Source organism: Colossoma macropomum, unplaced genomic scaffold (genome assembly GCF_904425465.1).
Source record: "Colossoma macropomum unplaced genomic scaffold, Colossoma_macropomum, whole genome shotgun sequence".
Lineage (NCBI taxonomy): Eukaryota > Metazoa > Chordata > Actinopteri > Characiformes > Serrasalmidae > Colossoma > Colossoma macropomum.
In genome coordinates this window covers 39,185,155-39,207,609 of record NW_023494788.1, presented here as the reverse complement: position 1 = coordinate 39,207,609, position 22,455 = coordinate 39,185,155, and the positions used below count along the sequence as shown (strand labels likewise).

Below are 22,455 nucleotides of genomic sequence, written 5' to 3'. Positions count from 1 at the left end.
TACAGACTGTAGTCCATGTTTCTCTGCATACTTTGTTAGCCCCCTTTTACCCTGTTCTTCAATGGTCCGGACCCCCATGGACCCTCACAGAGCAGGTATTATTTGGGTGGTGGATCATTCTCAGCACTGCAGTAACACTGACGTGGTGGTGGTCCATGATACATCATAGTGTACTAAAATTCAACTTGAATAACATTCAGTGTAATTAAAACTGGGCTTATTCCCAACATTGTGGCTTCAGTCACAGATGATCCAGATAAGTTTCTGTGGGTGTATCAAGAGATTCACAGAACCCAACAAGCGTTAATCATTTTAGTCATAAATAATGCCAATTGTTTACAATTAATCACATCAAGAATTCACTTATAGGGCCAAAGCAATATAAAAATGTCACTGATATCAGTACTGATTTTTAAGGAGTTAAAAAGTCTGTTTAACAATAATATCAGCTGGTTTCATTTTGTATGGACAGAAATTAATGGGCAAAAAGAACGAGGGAGGGATGTCAGATACAGTGTGAAACTAACAACGTTCTGCGAAAGAAATCAGGCAAGATCTTCGCAAACAGACGGATTATTCTTGCTTTGTTCTCTAATGGCATTTCTAGACCTGTCGCAATAATTACATAACTGCGATGATTTTCACGTTATTTTATTTCAAGCCCAACATACAGGATCTGTCCATGGGGGTATTGCAGAGGTTCGACAAGCAGTATGAATTGTCAGGAAAAATGTGTATAAATATGTAAAATTACATTATTCATGATAATAGTGTGTGTTATTACTATAATTCATCATAATAGTGTGTTACTATTATTAAGCATACAGGCATCATAAAATAGTGGAAGCGTAAAAGCAGACAAATCGTCAAATCATCATGATTATTTGTGTGGCAATTAATCGTCAGTTAAAATTTTACCAAAAACATCAGCATGGCTTAATGACATGATGCTATTTTTAAAACTAGAAAAAATTAAATACACCTTTAGAGTAACAACCAAGACATTTTTTACAGTTTGGAGTATTTTGAAAATATTAAGACTCTCCCTGCAAACTGACTTTTCAATTTTTGTATATTATGCTCATCAAAGTCCGTCCCACGGGCAGAGTCTTACAAGGTCTAGTAATTCTTAAAAAAAACTGTGTAAATATATATTTTTCTTTGTCAACATCCTTGGATTTGTAGACATTATCACTTATTCCTCCTCCTTTATTCATTTTTTTTATTATATTATTATTATTTATTATATTTTATTTTTTTTTTCCTGTGTATGTGTACCTAATAGGCAGCCAGGGTTGGGTTGGGAGGCACTGTTGTGTGGGGAAATGATGGGGTGAAAGGATAGAAAAAGAAAATGGATATGACTGCGTTGTGATAGGCCATCTTTTGTCTTGTTGAATAAAAATAGTGATAATAAAAAAAAAAAATCATGATCGTGACAGCCCTGGGCATATCAAAACATGTAGTGATATAACCACAATATGGAATTGTGTTCATTTTGTGTAGCCATACTATTTGTTATGGTGTGGAACAACAAGGCTGGTCCTGCGTGAGTGCCCTTAATCTAAGAGCTTTGGTGTATGACCCGAGGACTTGAGGGCCGTGTGCCGTTCCAGATTCGTGTCTGAATTCAATTAAAGTCATCTCCCCTGGAGCAGGCTCAAATGAGAGCAGGAATAAGATTTAGGAAGGGTGTGTGCGTGTTTTTAAGGCTTATGCTGCAGGCGTGTGTGTGGGCGCTCTGTCTCTGCTGTTTGCCTTTCTTCCAGCGTCTTGTGTCTTCTGTGAAAGTTTATACTCACTCATTCTCTCTCCCTCCCTCCCTCCATAGGGATGAGGATATGGATGGTGAATGGGAGGCACCCCAGGTTCCAAACCCCGCCTGTGAGTCCGCCCCTGGATGTGGGAAATGGGAGAGGCCTGTGATTGATAACCCCAACTACAAGGGCAAATGGAAGCCACCCATGATCGATAACCCCAACTATCAGGTAACACACTGGAATCTGTTATTCTTATTCCTTTTCACCTCGTTTTCACCATTATCTTTATTCTTTTTGCAATTAAGGAATCATACATGTAGATGTATTGCATTTAGCAGATGCTCTTATCCAGAGTGACTTACAATTTGATCATTTTACACAGGTAGGCGAAGGTAGTGTTAGGAGTCTTGCCCAAGGACTCTTATTGGTATAGTGCAGGCGGTTTGACCCCAATCTACAGTGTAGAAGGCAGAGGTGTTACCCACTACACTATACCAACCATCATACAATCCCAGTCGCTAATGGAGTTGAAACTAGCTTCGTATTTGCCAGCTTCTCACTTAAATTTTCCATTCCACCTTAAATGGTGCAGCATTGTAACTGCCTACACACTAGACAACGCAAGGATGGAGTGGTAGACGCATGCAGATCTTGTCTGTGTAGACGACGTGTACTCGGCTGGAGCGGGGCGGAGTTTGTACAGTTCAAAATCCAGCGGGAAACAAAATATGTAGCCCAGAAACAAAGAAATATGGCCATCGAAAGAAAATTTTGGCAATGGCCATATATAGAGCCGAGCAGACAACAGCCACGAGGGCAAAGCAGTCATGTTAAACAGGAAAAGAGTCACAGCGTCGCTACCGTCCTCCTTCTTGGATTTTCATCCATCTTCTGCTTGCACGTTTCTATTGGTTGACGTGCCTCCACATCAGAGTCTGTTGCAACAAATGGTTTGAACTTTTTCGACACTCGTCGATGCGTCTTTTTGCTGCATACAGACACGTTTCTAATCCATCAGAGCTCTGTCAGCTTCTAGTGTGGCACCCTAAGACGCCAGTTTTTGCCTCATCACAGTCTATCACTTTCACATGCACTCTCTCCCAAATATACTTCAGTTCTGATGAGCATTTGCAAAACTGACTGATCAGCAAACCTTTTGGCTTTTCAGTTTTCTCACACTTTTCAGCTAAGGGTAGTTACCTAAAAAGTTATATATTGCGACATTGTGGCAAAAACCATGTTTAAATTGTGTGGTTGACAAGAAAAGTCTGAGTAACTCTACTGGGAGAGATACAAAGTACCTGCTCTCATTTGCTGAACTACGTATGTATCATGGTTCATGGAAGTGAAAGCATGCAAAACAGACCATGCTTGCTACCCACAGGTTTACAGGGAGGATATGGAGAAAACATGACATCCGTGTTGCAGTTCTGCAAAGCTCACTTTTGTTTCACTCTCCGTTGGTGTCTGTTTGTGCATAACATCGTGTGCTTGAACTGCTTTCTTGCGGTTGAGTGGGTGGAAGCAATTAGTCAGTTACATGACAGAAGGTTTGGAGTGTCAAACCAGATTTCAGTGCCACCCTGCCACCCCTCTAGCTATGCCTCTGTACAGTCCTACAAAACAAAAGTTAAAAATCCACGTTTCTGGACAGTTCTCTCGTCTGTTCTCGTGTTAAAGCAATACTCCAACGCTGAATTGTGATGCCTGAATTCTGTACTATTAGACAGCACATAATCAAGAGTACTTGAGATTGCTTAACAGATTAATGTGGCACAAGTTTCCATTGCTTGTTAGCTACATCAGTGGTTTAACACCCATTGCACAGTTTCAGGTATTCTCTCCCCTCAGATCGCCTGATTGAGCTCATGAAGGGTTTGATAATTACCTGACGAGCTGGATCAGACGTGTTGGGGTAGGGCAGGGGTCAGCAACATGTGGCTCTTTTACTGTCCTGTTGTGGCTCCACAGCAGAATTAGATTTGTAGGTAGAAATAAAATAATCCTCCTTTGCAGTAAAATAAGGCTCGGCTGATCGTTCAACACAGTTTTGTAACTGCTAGTTCATCCTTTAACCCTGAAGGTTGGTGCGCAGACCGCTGATCACCATAGCAACGCAGACAACAATCTTGCCTAGCTAGCAGCTAACGAAAAGGCAAAGAGAGAGATTTAAGAACCAAATGGACTTATTTGCGTTTATAATCACTCCAGCTGGTTTCCTGATACGTTTAATCTGCACGAGAAACTGTCAAACACTAAAAAGTCGTGAAGCTGAAGTCAGATTCTCGTTCAGATTTTCCCGTTCCACCTTAAATGGTACAGCAGTTACAGTCTGGCACTATTGTAAAATTCGAATAAGAAGACGACTTCAGCCTTGTAAAAAGTTTAACGTTGAGAGACATTTTACAAGAAACTGTTCTACATTTGAGAAAAAGTTTCCTGCTGGAGATGCGAGAAAAGCAGCTATAGCTGATCTGAAGCTTGAAGCAGAGCAAAGCGACCACATCAGCACATACTGAGACAAATTTACAGCCAAGATGGCAAAATTCACATAAAATGTTGTGGCTCCCAAGGTGGTTTTTATTGAAAGGACAAAGTGGCTCTTATCATTTAGGTTGCCAACCTCAGGGGTAGGGAATAGTTGAAACTGCCCAGAACTGGAGTGTAAAACCTCTGTTATAAATTCGCCCCATGGCTCCAGTGCAAATCAAGGCTGCGAACGTCAGACTCTGAACGTATCTTGGCTGATCGATTACATTTAGGGTGAAGGGAAAGTTGATTTACGGTGCTTAAACATCTTAAATGCATGTAAAAAAATTTTTGTTGTTGTTTGTTTAGAAGTTTTTTTTGTTGTTGTTGTCTGTAGGGAGTGTGGAAGCCCAGAAAGATCCCCAACCCTGACTTCTTTGAGGATCTGCATCCGTTCCGTATGACACCCGTCAGCGCTGTGGGGCTGGAGCTGTGGTCAATGTCCTCAGACATCTTCTTCGACAACTTCTTCATCACGTCTGACCGCAACACAGCCGAACTCTGGGCCGATGAAGGCTGGGGCCTGAAGAAAGCTGCCGAGGGAGCCGCTGAGGTGCTGAACTCATTCCTCATATAGCCTCTTTTAGGCTGTGTTCACATTTGTTTAGTGTAAACAGACCCACATGCACACACATCTTATCAAGTTAGCCACTTGCATTAAGTGCTGCCAACGCACTGACCACAGTGAATGATGACCACAACGATAGGCGCATGTGTCAAGTATTAATATATTCTGATCTGACCATTCCTATCTTGGTTTCATGACCGCGTGGGATAGGCATGTAATCTAGGACAACATTAGGGCTGAGTGGTGTAGCAGTAATAAGGTTTAATGCAGTATTTAATAATATTGCTGGTATTTAAAAATTATGAGAAAGGCGAGTTTCTCTGCCTCATTCAGAAGCTAAAACTTTATGAAGGCTTTTGCACAAAGATATACACAACTCAGTTTGAGCTGCTTTTGGAGATGCAGATCCACACAAGACAAAACACGAAATAAACAGGCTAAATATCTTCAAGTGCGATAAAGATATCTTTCACTTCTCACAGAACGAGCAAACTGTGACACTGGGCTACTTTCCCTTTTGGAAAAGTGAAAGAAGCACGGAGAGCTTTATTGTGTTATTCAGCAGCTGAAACTTTCAGTTCTTCTGCATTTACCTCAGATGTTTGTAGCCCTGTTTGAGCTGCTTTTGAAGATTCTGATCCTTGTGGCATTTAAGAGGACAGTCCAGCTGCTTGGACTCTGTTAGGCTATTAAAACCTAAAACTTGTGTTGGTGCTTTAGTTACCCAGAACTGGACATGTTCTGTGGTGAACAGAGCTGTTATCATGCTAGCTAAGCTAATTCTAACTAGCTCCTCTCTCCTGGTTAGCAGCACTGTTTAACATTTAGCAGTTGTTAGATGATTGGACACTTACTGAATGATGCTGTGAAACTGTGATCACTTATGATGTACGGAAGTTCGGAGAGGCCATGAACTGTTGCTCTAATTTTTTGGATTGTTATCTTGAGATAACAAGATACGTAACTCGTCATCTCAAGATAACAAGTGTGTTATTTTAACATCACAAGGTAATTAAGCTCATTATCAAGTAACTTGTTATTTTAAGATAAGTTCTGTTACCTTGACGTAAGTAACTCGTTATCTCAAGATAACTTTATCTTGATCACAAGGTAATTAAATCGTTATCTCAAGATAACAAATTTAATAAGTAACTTATTTTAAGATAGCGATTTTATCTGGAGAAGATAGATAACTCATTATCTCAAGATAACAACCTTATCTTGAAATCACAAGGTAATTAACTCATCTTGATAACAAGATAACTTGTTTATTCAGGATATCAACTTTTGTTATCTCGAGATAAGATAAGTAACTCATTATCTCAAGATAAAAGTTATCTTGAGATAACAAGATAATTGACTCACTATCTCAAAATAACAATGCAAAAAAATTCTAACTACCTCATGGACTCTCTGGACGTCCGTAATCATGTAAGCGAACTTTGTTGCATGTTTTATTTAATCTGAAATAATGGATAAAGGTGGTCTGTGATGGACTGGCGACCTGTCCAAGGTGTATCCTGCCTTCCGCCCAATGACAGCTGGGATAGGCTCCAGCACCCCACCACAACCCAGAAGGTTAAGCGGTTTAGATGATGGATGGATGGATGGATGGATAAGGTGGTGATGTAAAGCATTTATGGCGCTTTTTCACCAACAACCTTTTTGCTGCATTATTATTGGGGTTGTTTGTCATGCAAAAGCAGGTTGTGAACTATGGCGTGCTCTGTGGGGGCAGTAAGGAAAAGAGAGGTGTGTGTGTGTGTGTGTGTGTGTGTGTGTGTGTGTGTGTGTGTGTGTGTGTGTGTGTGTGTGTGTGTGTACACGTACATGAGAGCGCGTGTGACCCAGCTTGGTGACGCTGTGATGAGAGTCTGTTTCCATTTAGCCCTGAGGCTTTCCCACACGCGACACAGTGCAGCCAGCCCAGAACACCACGTTCCTCCACTGGGCGTGGGGCTCCTGTCCACACACACACACACACACACACACACACACACACACACAGCACTTGGACTCTGCGCTCCCATACTCAAATCCCCGTTGCCATCCAAGTCAGTGGTAGTATTATTGGTTATTGATGTCATCATACCGTCCCATAATGCCACCTGTTTAACACCATCCCACCCTGATGGCACGAACCTGCTTTTCTGTAATCAGCTCCTCAGCTTTGGGTCTGACGGCAAACGAACTCAGACCCTCTAAACGGCCCCAAAAACGAAGTTCAGTTCGGTTCTTTTGTAGTTCGTTTTGTGGATCGATTGATTTGTGCATTGTGAAAGCAAAACAGTCCACTTTAGCTTTGCTTCATGGTGAAGACATTGTTTACCATACGCACAGCCACAGTGTTCAGCACTTCAGCTGGTAAAAACAGACCACCAAGGGTCATTTATAAGGTCCGTGATCTGCGACAAGACAGCAGCCCTGACGTATAGGTGGACACCGGGTGGAGCCCAGTGATGAGCACAGCCGAAAACGTAACCCACCGCGGCAGACGTGCAGCGTCGTTTTCCAATTTTGCGTGCTGCACTTTGGCCAGTCGTTTCAGCATGGATAATAGGAGAGCAGCAGGCAGGTGTGGTGGTTCCTCTCGCCACCTGAAAGGTTAGGTTTATCAGAGAACGCCGCCCACTTTGCGAGCACCGTACACACCGTGAGTGCTGTGAAAGGGGTCTGAGTTCTAATGGAGTTGTGGTCTGAGATCTCAAAGGACCAGAAAGAAGTCCGAGTCCTCTTTACAGTTCACTTTCATTGTGAACGCAAAAAGAATCATTTGCAGTTGGTTCACTGTAACAGAACCCAGTGCGGTTCTTTTAAAAAGAAGCCCTCTGTTGTTCGCTCCCTGTGCGTGAGTGTCAGTAATCTGATTTGAGTGACTGTGTAATGTTTCAGAAACATATTGAAGGACTGCAGATGACTGAAATGTAGACACACACAGACAGTTGCAGTACCCCGTAATATTACTCTCCTACACGCCCTCACTTACACAGACCACAGCACCACTTCCCTGCATGCCACAGTCCCTTAATACAGCCCATTCTCTTTGCCAGAGGAAGCTGCACCATGGGAAAGACAGTAAATAGCTTAATATAGCTTGCCTTAATCTGCTGATGGAACAAGTGACAAGTGCTTTGCTCTAGAAGTTCTGGGAGCATTTCTGAATGATTTTTCCTGATTGTAGCAGGTCATAAAAAGCAGACAGGTCTAGACTGTGGCCGTAGATGACCCTAGTGACCTGTATGCTGCAGTACTTGGTTCTTGTCTTTTTTTTAATTTTTGTATTCTGCAGACATTCGTAATGGCAGCATGATGCAGTTGCTGTGTTTCTATCAGAAATTATGCTGAGATTTGTGGTTGTTACTTGGTAGACATTCTCTATTGCTGTGCAACAGTTTAAGACGTATTGTATTCAGAGTTCGTAGCTTTTCTCATAGAGATTACTAATGAGTAAAACCTTAATGTTGTAACAAAACCACTCGCCTCCAGAATGGTAGCTTTATAGAAGTCAAACTTTCTTAACCATCAAGTGTTCAAATAATTTTGAACCATTTCTGTTGGTCCAACAAAATGTTTACAGAATATTAAGGGCAGCTGGCATAATTAAGCAAAAAATCTGATTTAAAAGATTTTACACTCACCCCAAATGAAGTTATTCAGCCATAACATGTTTGTGTTCAATTTTTGCTTCTATATTTCAGAACTTGAGCTACACTATGAGTTAATATTCACCCAAACTGTTTGTCAATACATGCCCAAAACTTCTGTCAACCAGCTTAATCCACATCCAGGTATTAGTTTACACTGTACAGACAGGCCGGTGTGGTTTAGAACTATGCCTGAAAGATTAATCGTTTTTAAATCGCAATTTAAGAGAGTGCAATTTTAAAATCGCAAAAGCTGCAATTTCTTTGTAGCCTCCACTCTTAAAAAGATGGTTCCTCAAGGTTCGTAAAAGGTTGTGTCTTTAGTAAAGACAATCATTCTATATAGAACCATGAACAGATCCAGCTGCCTGCTTAAAGTGTTCCTTGCATGGTGAAATGGTTCTTCAGATTGATGGAAAATTAATGTTGTATATGGTTCTATACAGCACTGAAATGGGTTCTGCTATTGTTATGGCGTCAAAGCTTGTAACAATAGAAGAACCTTTTTGGTGCTATATAGAACCCTATACAAAACTCCATCAATCTGAAGACTGATTTCACCATGCATAGAACCCTCTAAGCATGCAAATGGATCTTAGTGTTCAGGGTTCTGTATAGAACCACTGTCTTTACTTGAAGAACCATCTTTCCAAGTGTGTACATTGTCAAAAATGTTGTCTTGAGTTTTTAGAGTGGAAATTGAACTTAATAACACAGAGCTTGTGAAATGCCTGTAGATAAGATAGACCAATCAGAGGCAACTAAACCTCCATGTGTTCTGACATCACAACCATGACTTACTGGCAGTTTGGCCATTGAGGGGTCCAGCCAAAAACGGTGGATATTCTGGTCTTCTTGGCCAAAGAAGTCAGGCCTGAATCTCAATTTATAAAAAAAATAATCACAATATAAGTTGGAAAAGATTGCAATTAGATATTTTCCCTAAATCGTTCAGCCCTATTTAGTAGTATAGTAGTACTATAGTATAATGACTCATTATAAACTATAAACAGACACACAAAAACAGCTTTTTCATGTAGCTAAAATAAGGGGCAGCCATTTAGGACAACCGGAATCACTTCTTCCTGAACACAATTTGGTATTACTCCACACAAGATGACCAATATGGGGGCACTGTAAGGTAATATGCGCAGAGAAGCTAAGCGAGTGTAATCAGTTAAATCAGCACTGTGTCTGATTTTCTAATTTATGTACTGCATTTTCTGCACAAACAAGCCTCAACCATGTATGTTTGAACCTGAAAATACACATGAAGTGCATCGGTTGGATACTGGACCCACCAGTGACCCACTTCTTAGCATGACGCTGAAGTTAATGTCTTGTTTACTAGTTTCTTTTTAGATTTTTCCATTCCACCTTAAGTGGTGCAAGAGTTGCCACAATGTCACTGCTGCACCATTTTAAGGTGGAATGGAAAAAATTTCTTCTTTCTTTGCCAAATGAGTTTGCTTAGCTTAACTGATATAATTTGAAGCAAATAGCTGAATCTTTTGGCACGCACTTATGGAAAGAGTTACTAGTGACTGTTTACTTCTAGTGTTTGTTAGTATCATTAGCCTGGCAGCTCCAGTTCTAGATTAAACAAGCAGAGCTTGGGCACCAAACATATTTTGGCCGATCGACTGCATTTGGGGTGAATTTAACATGTTGTAAACTTGATTTTTTCGCCAGATTATTCCTTTAAATGGAGTAGCAATGACTTGGTTGCCTGACCTTCTGTTCTAGGAGGTCTAGTTCTATTTTATTTTTATTTTGTTTAAAAAAAAAGGCGGGGTAAAAGACTTATTAGGAGTGCGCACATTTGTTTCATTCTTTTGACGTGTAGAGTTTAATAGGGGGTTTGCTGGGGGGTTGTACGGGAGACACAGCAGCAGATCAACAGAAGCCTGACACAACTTGGTTTATAACAGGAAGCGCTCAGAGAAAGTCGTGCTTTCTCACAATGCCTCCTTTGTGTTGCATTGTGTAAATGGTGGCCGTGAAGAGGTGGGAGACGAGTACAGGGTGGGTGGGGGTGGCAATGGGAGGTAGTGTGGATTATAAGAGTTAGAGGTGTTCTCATTCATTGGTTGTGTGTGTTGGTCGGGGCGGGGGGGGGTTGGGGGATTGGGGGGTGAGAGCGAACTCTGGGATTAGCAGAGTTTTGGCCAGCTTTCACGAGAATTCCTGCTGCTCAAACGCTGTTTTTCCCCCAAAGGTGAATTCCAAACGTGCCAGACGTGACGAGCTAGAGGTCCAACTCTGTGCTGAGAGAGCCGAGTTGTGTGTTGGGCTCGTGTGTGTTGGGAGGAAAGCTTTGTCAGATGTGTGTCTGCGAATACGCACAAACCACCTGCTGGTTGGGCTAAGAATAACTTCCATTTTCCTTTCCTGGTGATATTGTGCTGGGTTTAATCAGCCATGATGACCTTGTTCTTTGTATTTTGGCTCTGTTGTTATAATACAGACACACAGTGGTTAGCAGGCAGTGTTTACATCAGTGCACCCTCCCTCCCTCTGCCTCTTAACCCTCATTCTGTAGTGAATGTTTTGTTGTGCTGAACCTTGCCCTGCTTTACTGAGAGCTTGTGCCTTGGGAGGTTTTCTGGAGCTGCCCCTCCCATTTTTGAGTATTTTTCAAAGCCAGGGGTGGAGTCAGCTGAAAATAACGGGGTGTAGTTACTCTTTAAAACCAATGATACATGTTTTATAATTATTTTTCATATGCATTATTTTCATAATTGTTGTTATGCATGTTCATTACTGAAGTTCAGAGCATGTCCTGTAGGTGGTAACAATGTATGTAATGTTTAGCCCTTTGTTCGAAGAGTCACTTTCATAGCATTTGGGTTGTGTATTTTGACACCAAATGTATAACAAATGAGTTATTTTATCAGCAGTTAGTTGTTTTTATTTCTTTTATCGAGTTGTTGTGGCTTTTATTGAGTTGTGGCTTTGGCTGGTTCGCTGAATTCAACTCAACCATAGTGGAAAATATGATCACTTTCACTTCACCCCCACTTTTTTGCTTTGCTTACATATTTAAGATTCATTGAACTTATCTTGTCTCCATGATCTACCAACCTCTTACCACAGGTTTTTCACTGAGCATTTTTCTTAAATTAACATGCTGCTGCACACATGAATTCTTAGGATCTTTTAGCTTCAGGAGGAAAGCAGTGCAGTTATTTACGAGGAGCAGTGATGTGGATGCTTGGCATGAATTTATGATGCATTAAACTAAACCAGCTATAATCTATTTTTACCTGTTCCACATAATATCAGTACCTGTTCTATTAAAAGGCACTGTTGATGAAGTGTGTTGTGGTTTAGGCTACTAGTTTAGTGGCTTAACAAAAAAGTTTCAGAGTACTAAATAGAGAAACAAGTACCAGTGTAACCAACGAGTACTCGAGTATTCAAATTATTTGGGCCAGCTCGTATTTGGCTGTGCGAGGCTGAGATTCAGAGTTTGCAGAGGTGTTTTGTGTGTAAATGATTTGGTTGTTGTGCTAATGGTTAATCTTCTTTCTTTACAGCCTGGTCTGATGAATCAGATGATTTCTGCAGCAGAGGAGAAGCCCTGGCTCTGGGTGGTTTACGTCTTGACTGTGGCTCTTCCTCTGGTCCTTATCATTGTCTTCTGCTGCACTGGAAAGGTTTGTATGCATGTGTGCAGTAGGGCTGACACTATTGTTTAATAATTGATTAATTCACTAACCATTTTGATGAGTTACACAGCAGAAATAAACAATCACAATCTATTTATAGCCTTTTAAAGATTTAAAAGCACTAAATAAAAAACTAAAGCCTTTAAAAAATACTTTACTAAAGCAAATTACAGAAGCACTGTATGGCAAAAGTGTATATAAATGGATCTACCCATCAAGCTCTGTTTCTTACTGTAGTAGAGACTAGTAGGAGAATATAAAAGGTGTGTTTTATGTAGGGCTGCAACAACTATTTGCTAATAATTGATCAATTTGATCATTAAAATATTTGAAAATGAAAAACAGCTAAAAAAAAACAGACTAACAAACATAGTTCATCACTGTTATGAACCCACGCACTTCCAGCTTATGAAATTCAATTCATAACTATATGATTAAAGGCAACATTATTAGTCATAACTCCAGGTGCAGTCCACCTACGCGTCCTACTGCTCTGGGTCACTAGCTAGCATGCTCAGTTATGCTTATTACAAAGAATTAATGAGAGGGCGTAGACACGCCAACATTGGCTGTGTTTACATGCAAAGATTTTTGCCAATTTGATTGAATACATTCCAGTTATAGATGAAGGCTGAGGCGTTTATGTCTCACTTTACTCAACAATCTAGCAGAAAAACTCTGTTTACATGCTCACTACAAGGGATCAGATCCAAAATAACATGCATGCGTAGAGTAACACTTGGTCTATACGTTACCATGACAACGAGCATCACGCGAGTCCAGTCAGAGTGAGGCGAGTTTTCAATCTCAGTCTGAGACACATAAGCTGGACATCCGTCCCACCGCCATCCTTTAAAGATCAGAGCATAAGCTTCGTCTCCTCTGCAGACCAGTTTCTGCTCCCACCGTTATAAACTGTCACTATGACGCGACGAACATGATCAGAACGGACTTAAACTTTCTGATAGGGAATGTAATCAGATACAGGCGTTTACACTGATATTATTCTTCTATTTAACTGATTATTTACAGGATTACCCACCTCGGTCAGTCAGATAGAAATTGTATTCTGAATGGCCTCAATCAGGCTAGTCTATTCCGATTGTGTTGTTTACACGGACGTCTTCTGTTCCGATTGAGTTATTAGTCACATTTATTAACGGATTATTAGGCTGCATGTAAGCGTGGCTGCTGCTGAGTTAAGCCCCGGTTTTGAGTGTTTTTGATCACTCCCCTGTACACTGACAAGTTAAATAAAACTAATTTTAATTTTTAAGATGACGCTTAAAATGCTGCCCTTGCTTGCTTGCACCGCTCACTTTTATTCAACAGTCAGCATCCGTTGCCAGATTGGGTAGGATCCCCTATTTAGCAGCTCAGCCCTAATTTGATGTGTTGTACATATAGTTTAATTGCATCAAATGACCTTTTCATCATTAGCTGACCAGAACTCTCTGCTGTAATTTGCAGAAGAAGCCAGCCCCGTCTGCTGCAGAATACAAGAAGACAGACGAGCCACAGCCTGATGTGAAGGATGATGCGGAGGAGGAAGAGGAGAAGGATGAGCAAGAGGAGGATAAAGCTGAAGAGCCAGGTATGTGTGTGATTGTAGTGCATCTTTATGGCACATTGCACCTACGAGTTTGAACAGTTAGGAAATGCTTGTGAGATACAGGATAACATTTTTCATTTTAGCTCTTTTGGTTGGTGTGTGTTTGCCGTTTTTGGTAATTTGTATTTTAGTGTTCAGTAAACACTTCATTTCAACAAGATGTATCATCAGGTTACTACTTAAGTCAGCGAATAAGCTCTTAGGGTTTGTCTGTACTTGACTGATCTCTCTATTCAGCACACTGTGACTAAACAGACCTGCTAAAAACTACAACGTTGTAATTTTGAATCTATTACCAGTATATTAAATCTATTAGCACACATTTATCCTGAATATTTTACTTTATTTACAGTTTGACTGAGTTGGGGATTTGTCTGCTTTTTCCTTTACAATTTCTGTCCTAATCACCGTTAAATGTTAAATTCCATTATCTCAGTCTTTTCTACAGTCTAATCTAAAAGCAGATGTTCAGTACAAAGACACGGCCTATGCATTTTGACTCCAGTTCTATAAGCAGGTGGAGCTGGTTTTCTCTGTAGCCTCAGTATCTTTCATCCACTGAAATGAAGCAGAGCAGAGTTATAAGTGATATTCTCTGCCTGGTTAATTCTCAGCTTTGAATAGGGCTGAAAGATTAATCGGTTCCATATCGAAATCGCAATTTAAGAGAGTGCAGTTTTAAAATCGCAAAAGCTGCAGTTTTTATATTATGGTCCACATTATCAACAACATTGTCTAATCAATCAGTCAACCTTTATTTAACCTCTGAGGACATCGAGGGTGACCCTCATTTACAATGTTGAGTTGATACAGTTAAAAAAGGGGTTGATGATATGTAAGAACATATCAAATAATAAAAATAAATGTAATAATAAAAATGACTCAAATCAGGTAAGTATAAAAAAAAGAAACAGTACAAATAAAAATTACATATATAAAATATAAAACTAATTAAAGCGTAACTAAAATGTAAAAGTTAAGTCAAAAGAAGATAAATAAAACAAGGATAAGAGCAAAAAAAGAAACTAAATTTGTTAAAATTACTGAGATAATAATAATAAAATAATCATATTAAAATGAGAATATGTAATAATAAATAAACAGACAAATAAGTAAATGGGGAAAAAATAAAATAATGAAAATAAGACAATAATAGTAAGAATCAGGTAAAACAGATGGTTGTGGAGATGGTCAGAGAGTAAAAGTTTAAAATGACTGAGTGACCCAGCGAGCTGAGCTTTAGTGAGATTAACGGGGGTCCAGCTCGCTGGTGCTGTTACTAAAGGCAGATTTTCCCAGTTCAGTAAAAACTCTCGGTACCTGGCATGTGATCCAACCACTGGAGCGAGTCTGATAATCTCAGTATTTATAGACATCATTGAAGTAATATATGTCTTGAGGTTTGAATTGGAGAAATCTAACTCAATAACACAGAGCTTGTGACGTGCCTGTAGATGAGTGAGACCAATCAGATCCAACCAAACCTCCATGTGTTGTGACATCACAACCACAACTTACTGGCAGTCTGGTTCACTACATTCAAGGGAGGGGTCAAGCCTTAAGCCAGAGGAAGTGGATATTCTGGTCTTACTGGGCCAGAAAAACAGGCCTGAACCTTAATTTATTGAAAATAATCGCAACTGAAATCACACTCACCATATTAGTCAGAAAAATTGCGATTAGATATTTTTCCCAAATTGTTCAGCTCTAGCTTTGACAGTGAAAACATGCCCAGGAGCAGTTGCTTTTGAAGAGTTACTAAATGAACCGATTTTGTCTCTTCATTCTCAGAGGATAATAAGGACGATGCAGAGGACGATCCTGCTGAAGAAGCAGAAGAAGAAGCAGAGAAACAGGAAGAAGTGGAAGATAAATCGGATGAGGTAGGAGGGGGATTTTGCAGATTCTAAAACATTTTTTTAAATTAACTTTTAACCAGCGTAATCATGCTGAGTTCAAACATCTTGGACAACACACAAAAAACACGAGAACAAAAAGGTAAATACATAAAATAAAACCACAAATAAATGGTAAAATTATAAAAATGCTTATTCATAACAGCAGAGAATAACACACACTGGGCAGTATGTCATAACTGCTACTGTATTGACTCTCACGGTGCAGTTTATACTTTAATAATGATGCAGCTCCTAGTTCTGTCTGTACTCATTGTGCTTTTAGACCTCATACCACTCTGTGCCTGCTGTCATGTAAATACAGCAAATCTGTCTCATATGTCTTGTAAATATGCAAATAGATATATTTTTATTTCTCTTACACTTTAACTTATGTAGTTTTATTTTTTTTATTTTCTGCATGGTATATAAGTCTATCTATCTATCTATCTATCTATCTATCTGTCTATCTACAGTTGTATCTGTCTCGGTCTGTGTTTAACAGCTGTATCTGTCTGTTGGTCTGTCTGTCTATCAACAGCTGTATCATCTATCTATCTATCTATCTATCTATCAACAGCTGTATCTGTCTCTCTGCCTGTCTGTCTGTCAACAGCTGTATCTGTCTCTCTGCCTGTCTGTCTGTCAACAGCTGTATCTGTCTCTGTCTATCTGTCTGTCTATCTATCTACAGCTGTATCTGTCTCGGTCTGTCAACAGCTGTATCTGTCCATCCCTCTTCAACCTTTCTACCTATCTGTCTGTCTATCTGTCTATGTATCTATCCCTCGCTCCCTCAACATCTATCTATCTATCTGTCCATCTGTCCATCCATCCCTCAACAACTCTTTATCTGTCTCTCTATCTATCTATCTATCTATCTATCTATCTATCTATCTATCTCGGTCTGTCTGTCTGTCAAGAGCTGTATCTGTCTCGGTCTGTCTATCAACAGCTGTATCTGTCCATCCCTCTTCAACCTTTCTACCTATCTGTCTGTCTATCTGTCTATGTATCTATCCCTCGCTCCCTCAACATCTATCTATCTATCTGTCCATCTGTCCATCCATCCCTCAACAACTCTTTATTTGTCTGCCTATCTATCTATCTATCCATCCATCCATCCATCCATCCATCTGTCTGTCTGTCTTTGATGTTAGGAGTAAGGGTTTCTTAATATGCTGTGCTACTTTTCTTTTTTTATTCAACACAGAATTCATTTCAAGGTCAGTATAATCACGGCTGTTGTGTCACTGTGGAAGAAGATATTCAGTATTCTTTCTCTTCCCTCCCTCAGAAACAAGAAGAAGAAGTTCTGAGAAGGTCCCCTAGAAGCAAAGGGAGAGCCAGAAAGGAGTGATGGACCTTTTGTTTTTTGCTTCCTGGATCTGTTCCAACTGCAGCTCCTCTCCTCTGTGTCCTGTATCCCTCCCTGTACCCTTTCTCAACAGGGCTCCCTCCCTTATTCTCTCCTCCTTGCCCTCATTCCCTCCTTCCCTGGTCTTCTACTCCATCCTCGCAAAAGCGATGACAGACAGAGAGAAAAACGGAACTGTCTGTGGCACGATTGGGAAAAAAATCCGTAAAAGCAAAACACAATTCACCGCCTCAGACCGGGCTGAGGAAGTTGACGCTGAAGACAACGATGATGATGATGATGATGATGATAAATAGTGTAGAAACACTTTTTTTTTTTTGCTCTACTAAAAAGGAAAGAAAGAAAACTTTTACCATTCCTTAACTGTGCCGAAGCTAATGTAAACACCCCTCTCTCCTTTTCCCAACCCAAACAAAACACACCTTGCCAGCCTCCAGCCGGCACCTTGCTACTCCGGACAGTATTCGTAAAAACCATCAAAAGTGGCAACACTACGGTTCTCTGCTTCATGGTAGGAATCAGAGCAGACATCTATATATCCATATATGAGAGTGGAGGGGTTGGTGGAGTCTAGAGAGATGCTGACTCTCCACTTTAGAAGATTAGAATACTGATTATGAATACAAATGAGGTCGGTTCAGTAGTCTTGAACGGTCTGCTTGATGCTTTACATACAGCTAGGTTTTAAGAAGTAAATGTTCGTTGAAGAGATCATGCTACCTTTGCATCCATTCCACAAGGGTCTTTCATTTTTATCTTCTTTTGCCATGACCTAGTCATCTAGAGGACCCCCAAGACACCCTGGTGTCACCACAACCTGCGCATTTCATTTCGGGATGTCTAGTGCACAAGCTCGGTTTGGTCCAAGGAGAACGCCGGTTAGGCTTTAGGTTCTAGCGCGCTGCCTTATTTCATAGGATGTGGACAAAGATTGGCCGATTTTATTTTTGTGAATGTACTGTGATCTTGTTTTTTTTCTTGTTGTTGTTATTGTAACTAATATATATGGTTTTGATCACCAGAATTTTCTTTTTACTAAATCATGGATTTTCATACAAGTTTTGTTTTTGTTTGCTTTTTCCGGTCTTGAACTCGCATAGCAGTAAAATGAAAATATTCCTAGAGGGGGGACAAACAAATCTGACCATCCACATTGGGATAGCTTGAGATGTTTAGTTAGCGGATGAAAGAATGACCACGAGGAGAGTAATTTCCATGCTGCTCACCAAGGATGGAGCGGCCAGGCGGCAGGGCTCACGGCCTTGCCTGGGAATGACTCACGAGTGTATTTCTGCTCAGCATCTGCCGTCTTTCCATTGGTTCCTTGAGTCAGTCGTCTGACACTTCATTGGCAGATGACTCAGCTCCTCTGACACTTCCTGTGATGTAATATCCTGTCACAACAGCAGCAGCAGCAGCAGCAATAGCAGCGGTTTTAGGGGTCCAAGCACTTAGTGCTGGAACCGTATTGGAATAGATTTGTCTTATTTTGTTTTATAACATTTCCACTGAAACTGTACTTTTGATGACTTTGGGAAGATTTTTGTAATTGTTTAATTTTGAGTGTTTTCTTGTTTTATTGCTGCATCGTTAGTCATTTCCTTAACCATTTCACACAAACTCCGCTCCTTAAATTTTTACCCCGAAGACATGGAAAAAGGCACTAATGAGGACGAACCCCATTCTGGAGTGGACTAATGCAGCACATCCTGTCCGTTAACTCCAGCTATCCTTAGTTACTAGTTTTTTAGTACGGCTAACTTTCCTCTGCTGCTCAGGCACCATCCAAAACAGCGGGGGAAGATGCTGCGACTTGAGTTCTGCCCCGAGTTTGAAAAGAGTTGGCACTTTTTAATGTAACTGAGTCTGACAACCTACAAATTCATGCCTACATGCTGCACTGCTGCTTGGCTAACAGCTCACTAACTAGCATCGTCTCTGTCCTGTAATGTCCTCCCTGTTGCATCTGAGATTTGTTTCATTAGTTGTTTTGTCCTTCAAAGTTTCGCATCTGTTGTTTTGGCATTGGAGGGCCTGGATTGATGCATATGTGAAGAAAGATGATTATCCTTGGTAGAGTAGCGAGATTGAGAATATCGATGTGATCAATGACTCTGAGTCTGTATATTTAAGGGAAGGGTGTGGGTTAGGGCTGGGGGGGGGAGGGGGGCGAAACCCATCATGTTACTCACAAAACTAAAATAAACAGATTTGATGAAAGGCGAATGTCTATGGGTGTTGTGTGCCGTTTTGTTGCGGAATTTTTAGAGTACTGTGTTGAAAACCTTGTATCTCCATTTTTGTCGTTTTTCAGTTTTTTAGATAATCTGAAAACGCCTGTTGCTCTTTACATTGTGTGTAAATTTCATGATGAATGGACTAAAAGAAACGGCCAAAAATGACTTAGAAAAACGTCTGGTTCCATTGACTTACATTAAAAGTAAAGTAGGTTTTTTCTTTCTCCTGTAAAGTTACCATTTTGGAGATACAAGGTTTTCATCCGACAGCAGCAAATTGCTAAGGATCCCTGGAGTGAGGAGAATCTCTCAAACATCACTTTCTTTGATGAATATAGCCAATTTTTAAATTCTGTTTCTTTCCAATATGTATGATATGATCTTATATCTACCAGTTTGCATTTGTTCTTGGGTTTAAACTGTTGACCTTAAGCATTTTTCCTGCTTTTTTGTTGGAGTAAAGCAACTTCTGATCAGAGTCATGAAGAAAAGTTGGAAGGTTTTGGTCTTTTAAAATTTTGACTGTTTTGCTCCTATGCATTTTCAAGTACATGGATTTCAGTTATAGCAAACCAACGTTTTTCACTTCGTTATTTGTAATACTGCATTAATAGTGCATTCATACTGCAGAGTAAAGCTCAAGTTGATCTCAGCCTCACTGTGAATGACCTTGTCAATATCAACTGAAATTTTTATCGAAATGACTATTGAACTAATAAATGTTTTATTGCCCCTGACCTACTGGGTACCTCGGCTGTTACCTCTGAATGTAGATGGAAATAAATAATCCAATGTGAAGAATCTGTGTTGTATAAGAATATGGATGCTCTATGGACAAGCATATTCCTCTGTGCCACTTAGGCAAGGTGTAGTTAAAGGGAAATTCCATTAATTTGTAAAAAGTTCTGCATAATTTAGTCATTGGGATGTAAACAAAAGCATTGTGAGTGGCTTTAAAGAGTGATTTCTCCACAGTGGTGGTGATAGGAACCAGGGGTTGTGATGTCTACAACACAAATGTAACCATTTTATTTACTAGACAAAACAACCAGTAAACCTACATGTCTGAGTTTTCCAGTGTTATTGTTCTCAAAACAATCATTAAACAGTGTCTCAGGCATCAGGCAGTGAATTCATAACCATTTAATGTAGTAACTTTCTGTGAGGGAGCTTTTAGAGGTGGACATCTGGTTCCTATCACCACCACCCTGAACAATTCTGACTAAGTTTCTCTAGAACGGAGGATTTCACACCAAACCACTCTGAACGACTCTGTTTACATCATTATTATTAAATTGTGTAGAGGTTTTGAAAAATCTGTGGAATTTCCCTTTAAATGCTTTTAAGTGCTGAAGGTTTTGTAGAAAACAAAGACAGATCGTAACAATGAGAGGCAGAGGCTGTTAAAATATTCCTTTATCCCTATAGCTTTTCATTCACAGTCATGCTGAGTGATGTCCAGACTTTCTTCATGCAAAGCTCTGTTCCGCACACAGAGGGTACGGCGATCACATGACAAGTGAACTTGGCTGGCTCTGATTTACTCAATGATTTAAAAATAGACCCAAGTGCAGCAAATATTCCACTTCAGATGTCTATTTTTGGGAACTGCACGAAACTAGCATTTTTGAGTTGCGTAATTCAATTTTACATAATCTGGGTCAGGCAGGGCCTTGGCCAGGGACTTGTGGAGAGTCAACACATGGGCAGCAGAGATAGCAGATGTCCTGTCATTCCATTAAAACCTTTTATCCTGTTTCTCTGTACGTCTCAGAAGAGCCCTGGGCCAAAAATATAACATAGTGAAAGGAACAGCTTTAATGTATCCACGAAACAAGGTGGGTTAGCCAGGCTTAAAGGGGAATTCCACCGATTCTTCAAAATTTCTGCATGATTCAGTTGAGATAGAGAGATATAAACAGATATAAACAAAGTCATTCAGAGTGGTTTGTTGTGAAATGGTTCACTGCAGAGAAACAAACCATCTCAGATTTTTCTCCAGTGGTAGTGATAGGAACCAGGGATACCCATGTCTCCAACATAGAGTTATTCAGAGTGGTTTGATGTGAAGTGGGTCATTTATAGACAAGCTTACCAACTCAGATGTCTTTACAGTGGTGGTGATAGGAACCAGGGGTCTCCATGACTACAACACAAATATAGACATTTTATTTACTATCCAAAACTACCAGTGAACCTACACGAGTCTTCTGAGTTTATATATGTATGTCGACTATTTTGCCTTAGAACACCTTTCATGTATCCCTCCACCATGAATGGATCACATTAAATTGATTAAAATAGTTTTAGGCCAAAGCTACAGTAAATGTCTCAGGCATCAGGCTGAGTATTCATAATCATTTCATGTAATAACTTTCTGTGAGGGAGCTTTTAGAGGCATCAAACTCCTCAGACGTCTGGTTCCTATCACCACCACTGCGAACAATTCTGACCCGGTAAGTTTCTCCACAACGAAGCATTTCACACCAAATCACTCTGAATGATTGACTCATTGACTCGTTAACCATTTAATTAGGTAGAAATTTAGAAAAATTGGTGGAGTTCCCCTTTAACTTTAAAACAAAGGCACCACTTGTATGTACAGTGGTCAGAAAAAAGTATTTGGACATTTTAATTATAATTGTAAACTAATGAAGTTTATTTCATAAACTTTTTACCAAAAAGATGTTTCTTTCAGAGAAAAACACTCAGCACAAGATCAGATGGACGGCAGAGTAAAAGCCTAGAGAATCCAGCTATGCTGCAAAGCACAGAGCTGGAAACCTCAGTCTGGGGTTTTCTTACAATAGTTAAATTAACTATTTAACCTCTTCAACTCCTTGAGACCACCGGTGGTTCCAAAACGCACTTCGTCATATTCTTCATAACTTTCATATTTCATAAGCTACATTCTAAAGGTGGGGGGCATATGAGAGCTGTAACTGTCTTCTTTCCAGTCAAATAGATGGGTGATGTAATTTTAAAGCCTTATAATAAAAGAAGCTGAACTCAATTTTTTTTGTCTACTGAAAGTCGACCCATTTTTCCACAAATCTGGGCTATAAACTATAAACAGATGCAATATGTTTATGATCATAAAACACATGTTCTGTTATTTTGAGGGGAGCTTTTACAAAAAAAAATAAAATAAAATTGACATT

At 40.0% G+C, this 22,455-nt stretch overlaps 1 protein-coding gene across 1 annotated transcript in view; it reads left to right on the top strand.

Annotated features, from left to right (window-relative positions):
- Positions 1–19,096, top strand: part of canx (calnexin) — a 43,262-nt gene extending 24,166 nt beyond the window's left edge. The window contains exons 10-15 of the mRNA XM_036569307.1: positions 1,832–1,988; positions 4,627–4,842; positions 12,041–12,160; positions 13,643–13,766; positions 15,576–15,667; positions 16,977–19,096. Coding sequence (XP_036425200.1) covers positions 1,832–1,988; positions 4,627–4,842; positions 12,041–12,160; positions 13,643–13,766; positions 15,576–15,667; positions 16,977–17,039 — 772 coding nt within the window. The 3' untranslated portion in view covers positions 17,040–19,096. The remainder of the gene's footprint in view (positions 1–1,831; positions 1,989–4,626; positions 4,843–12,040; positions 12,161–13,642; positions 13,767–15,575; positions 15,668–16,976) is intronic.
- Positions 19,097–22,455: the final 3,359 nt, after the last annotated feature.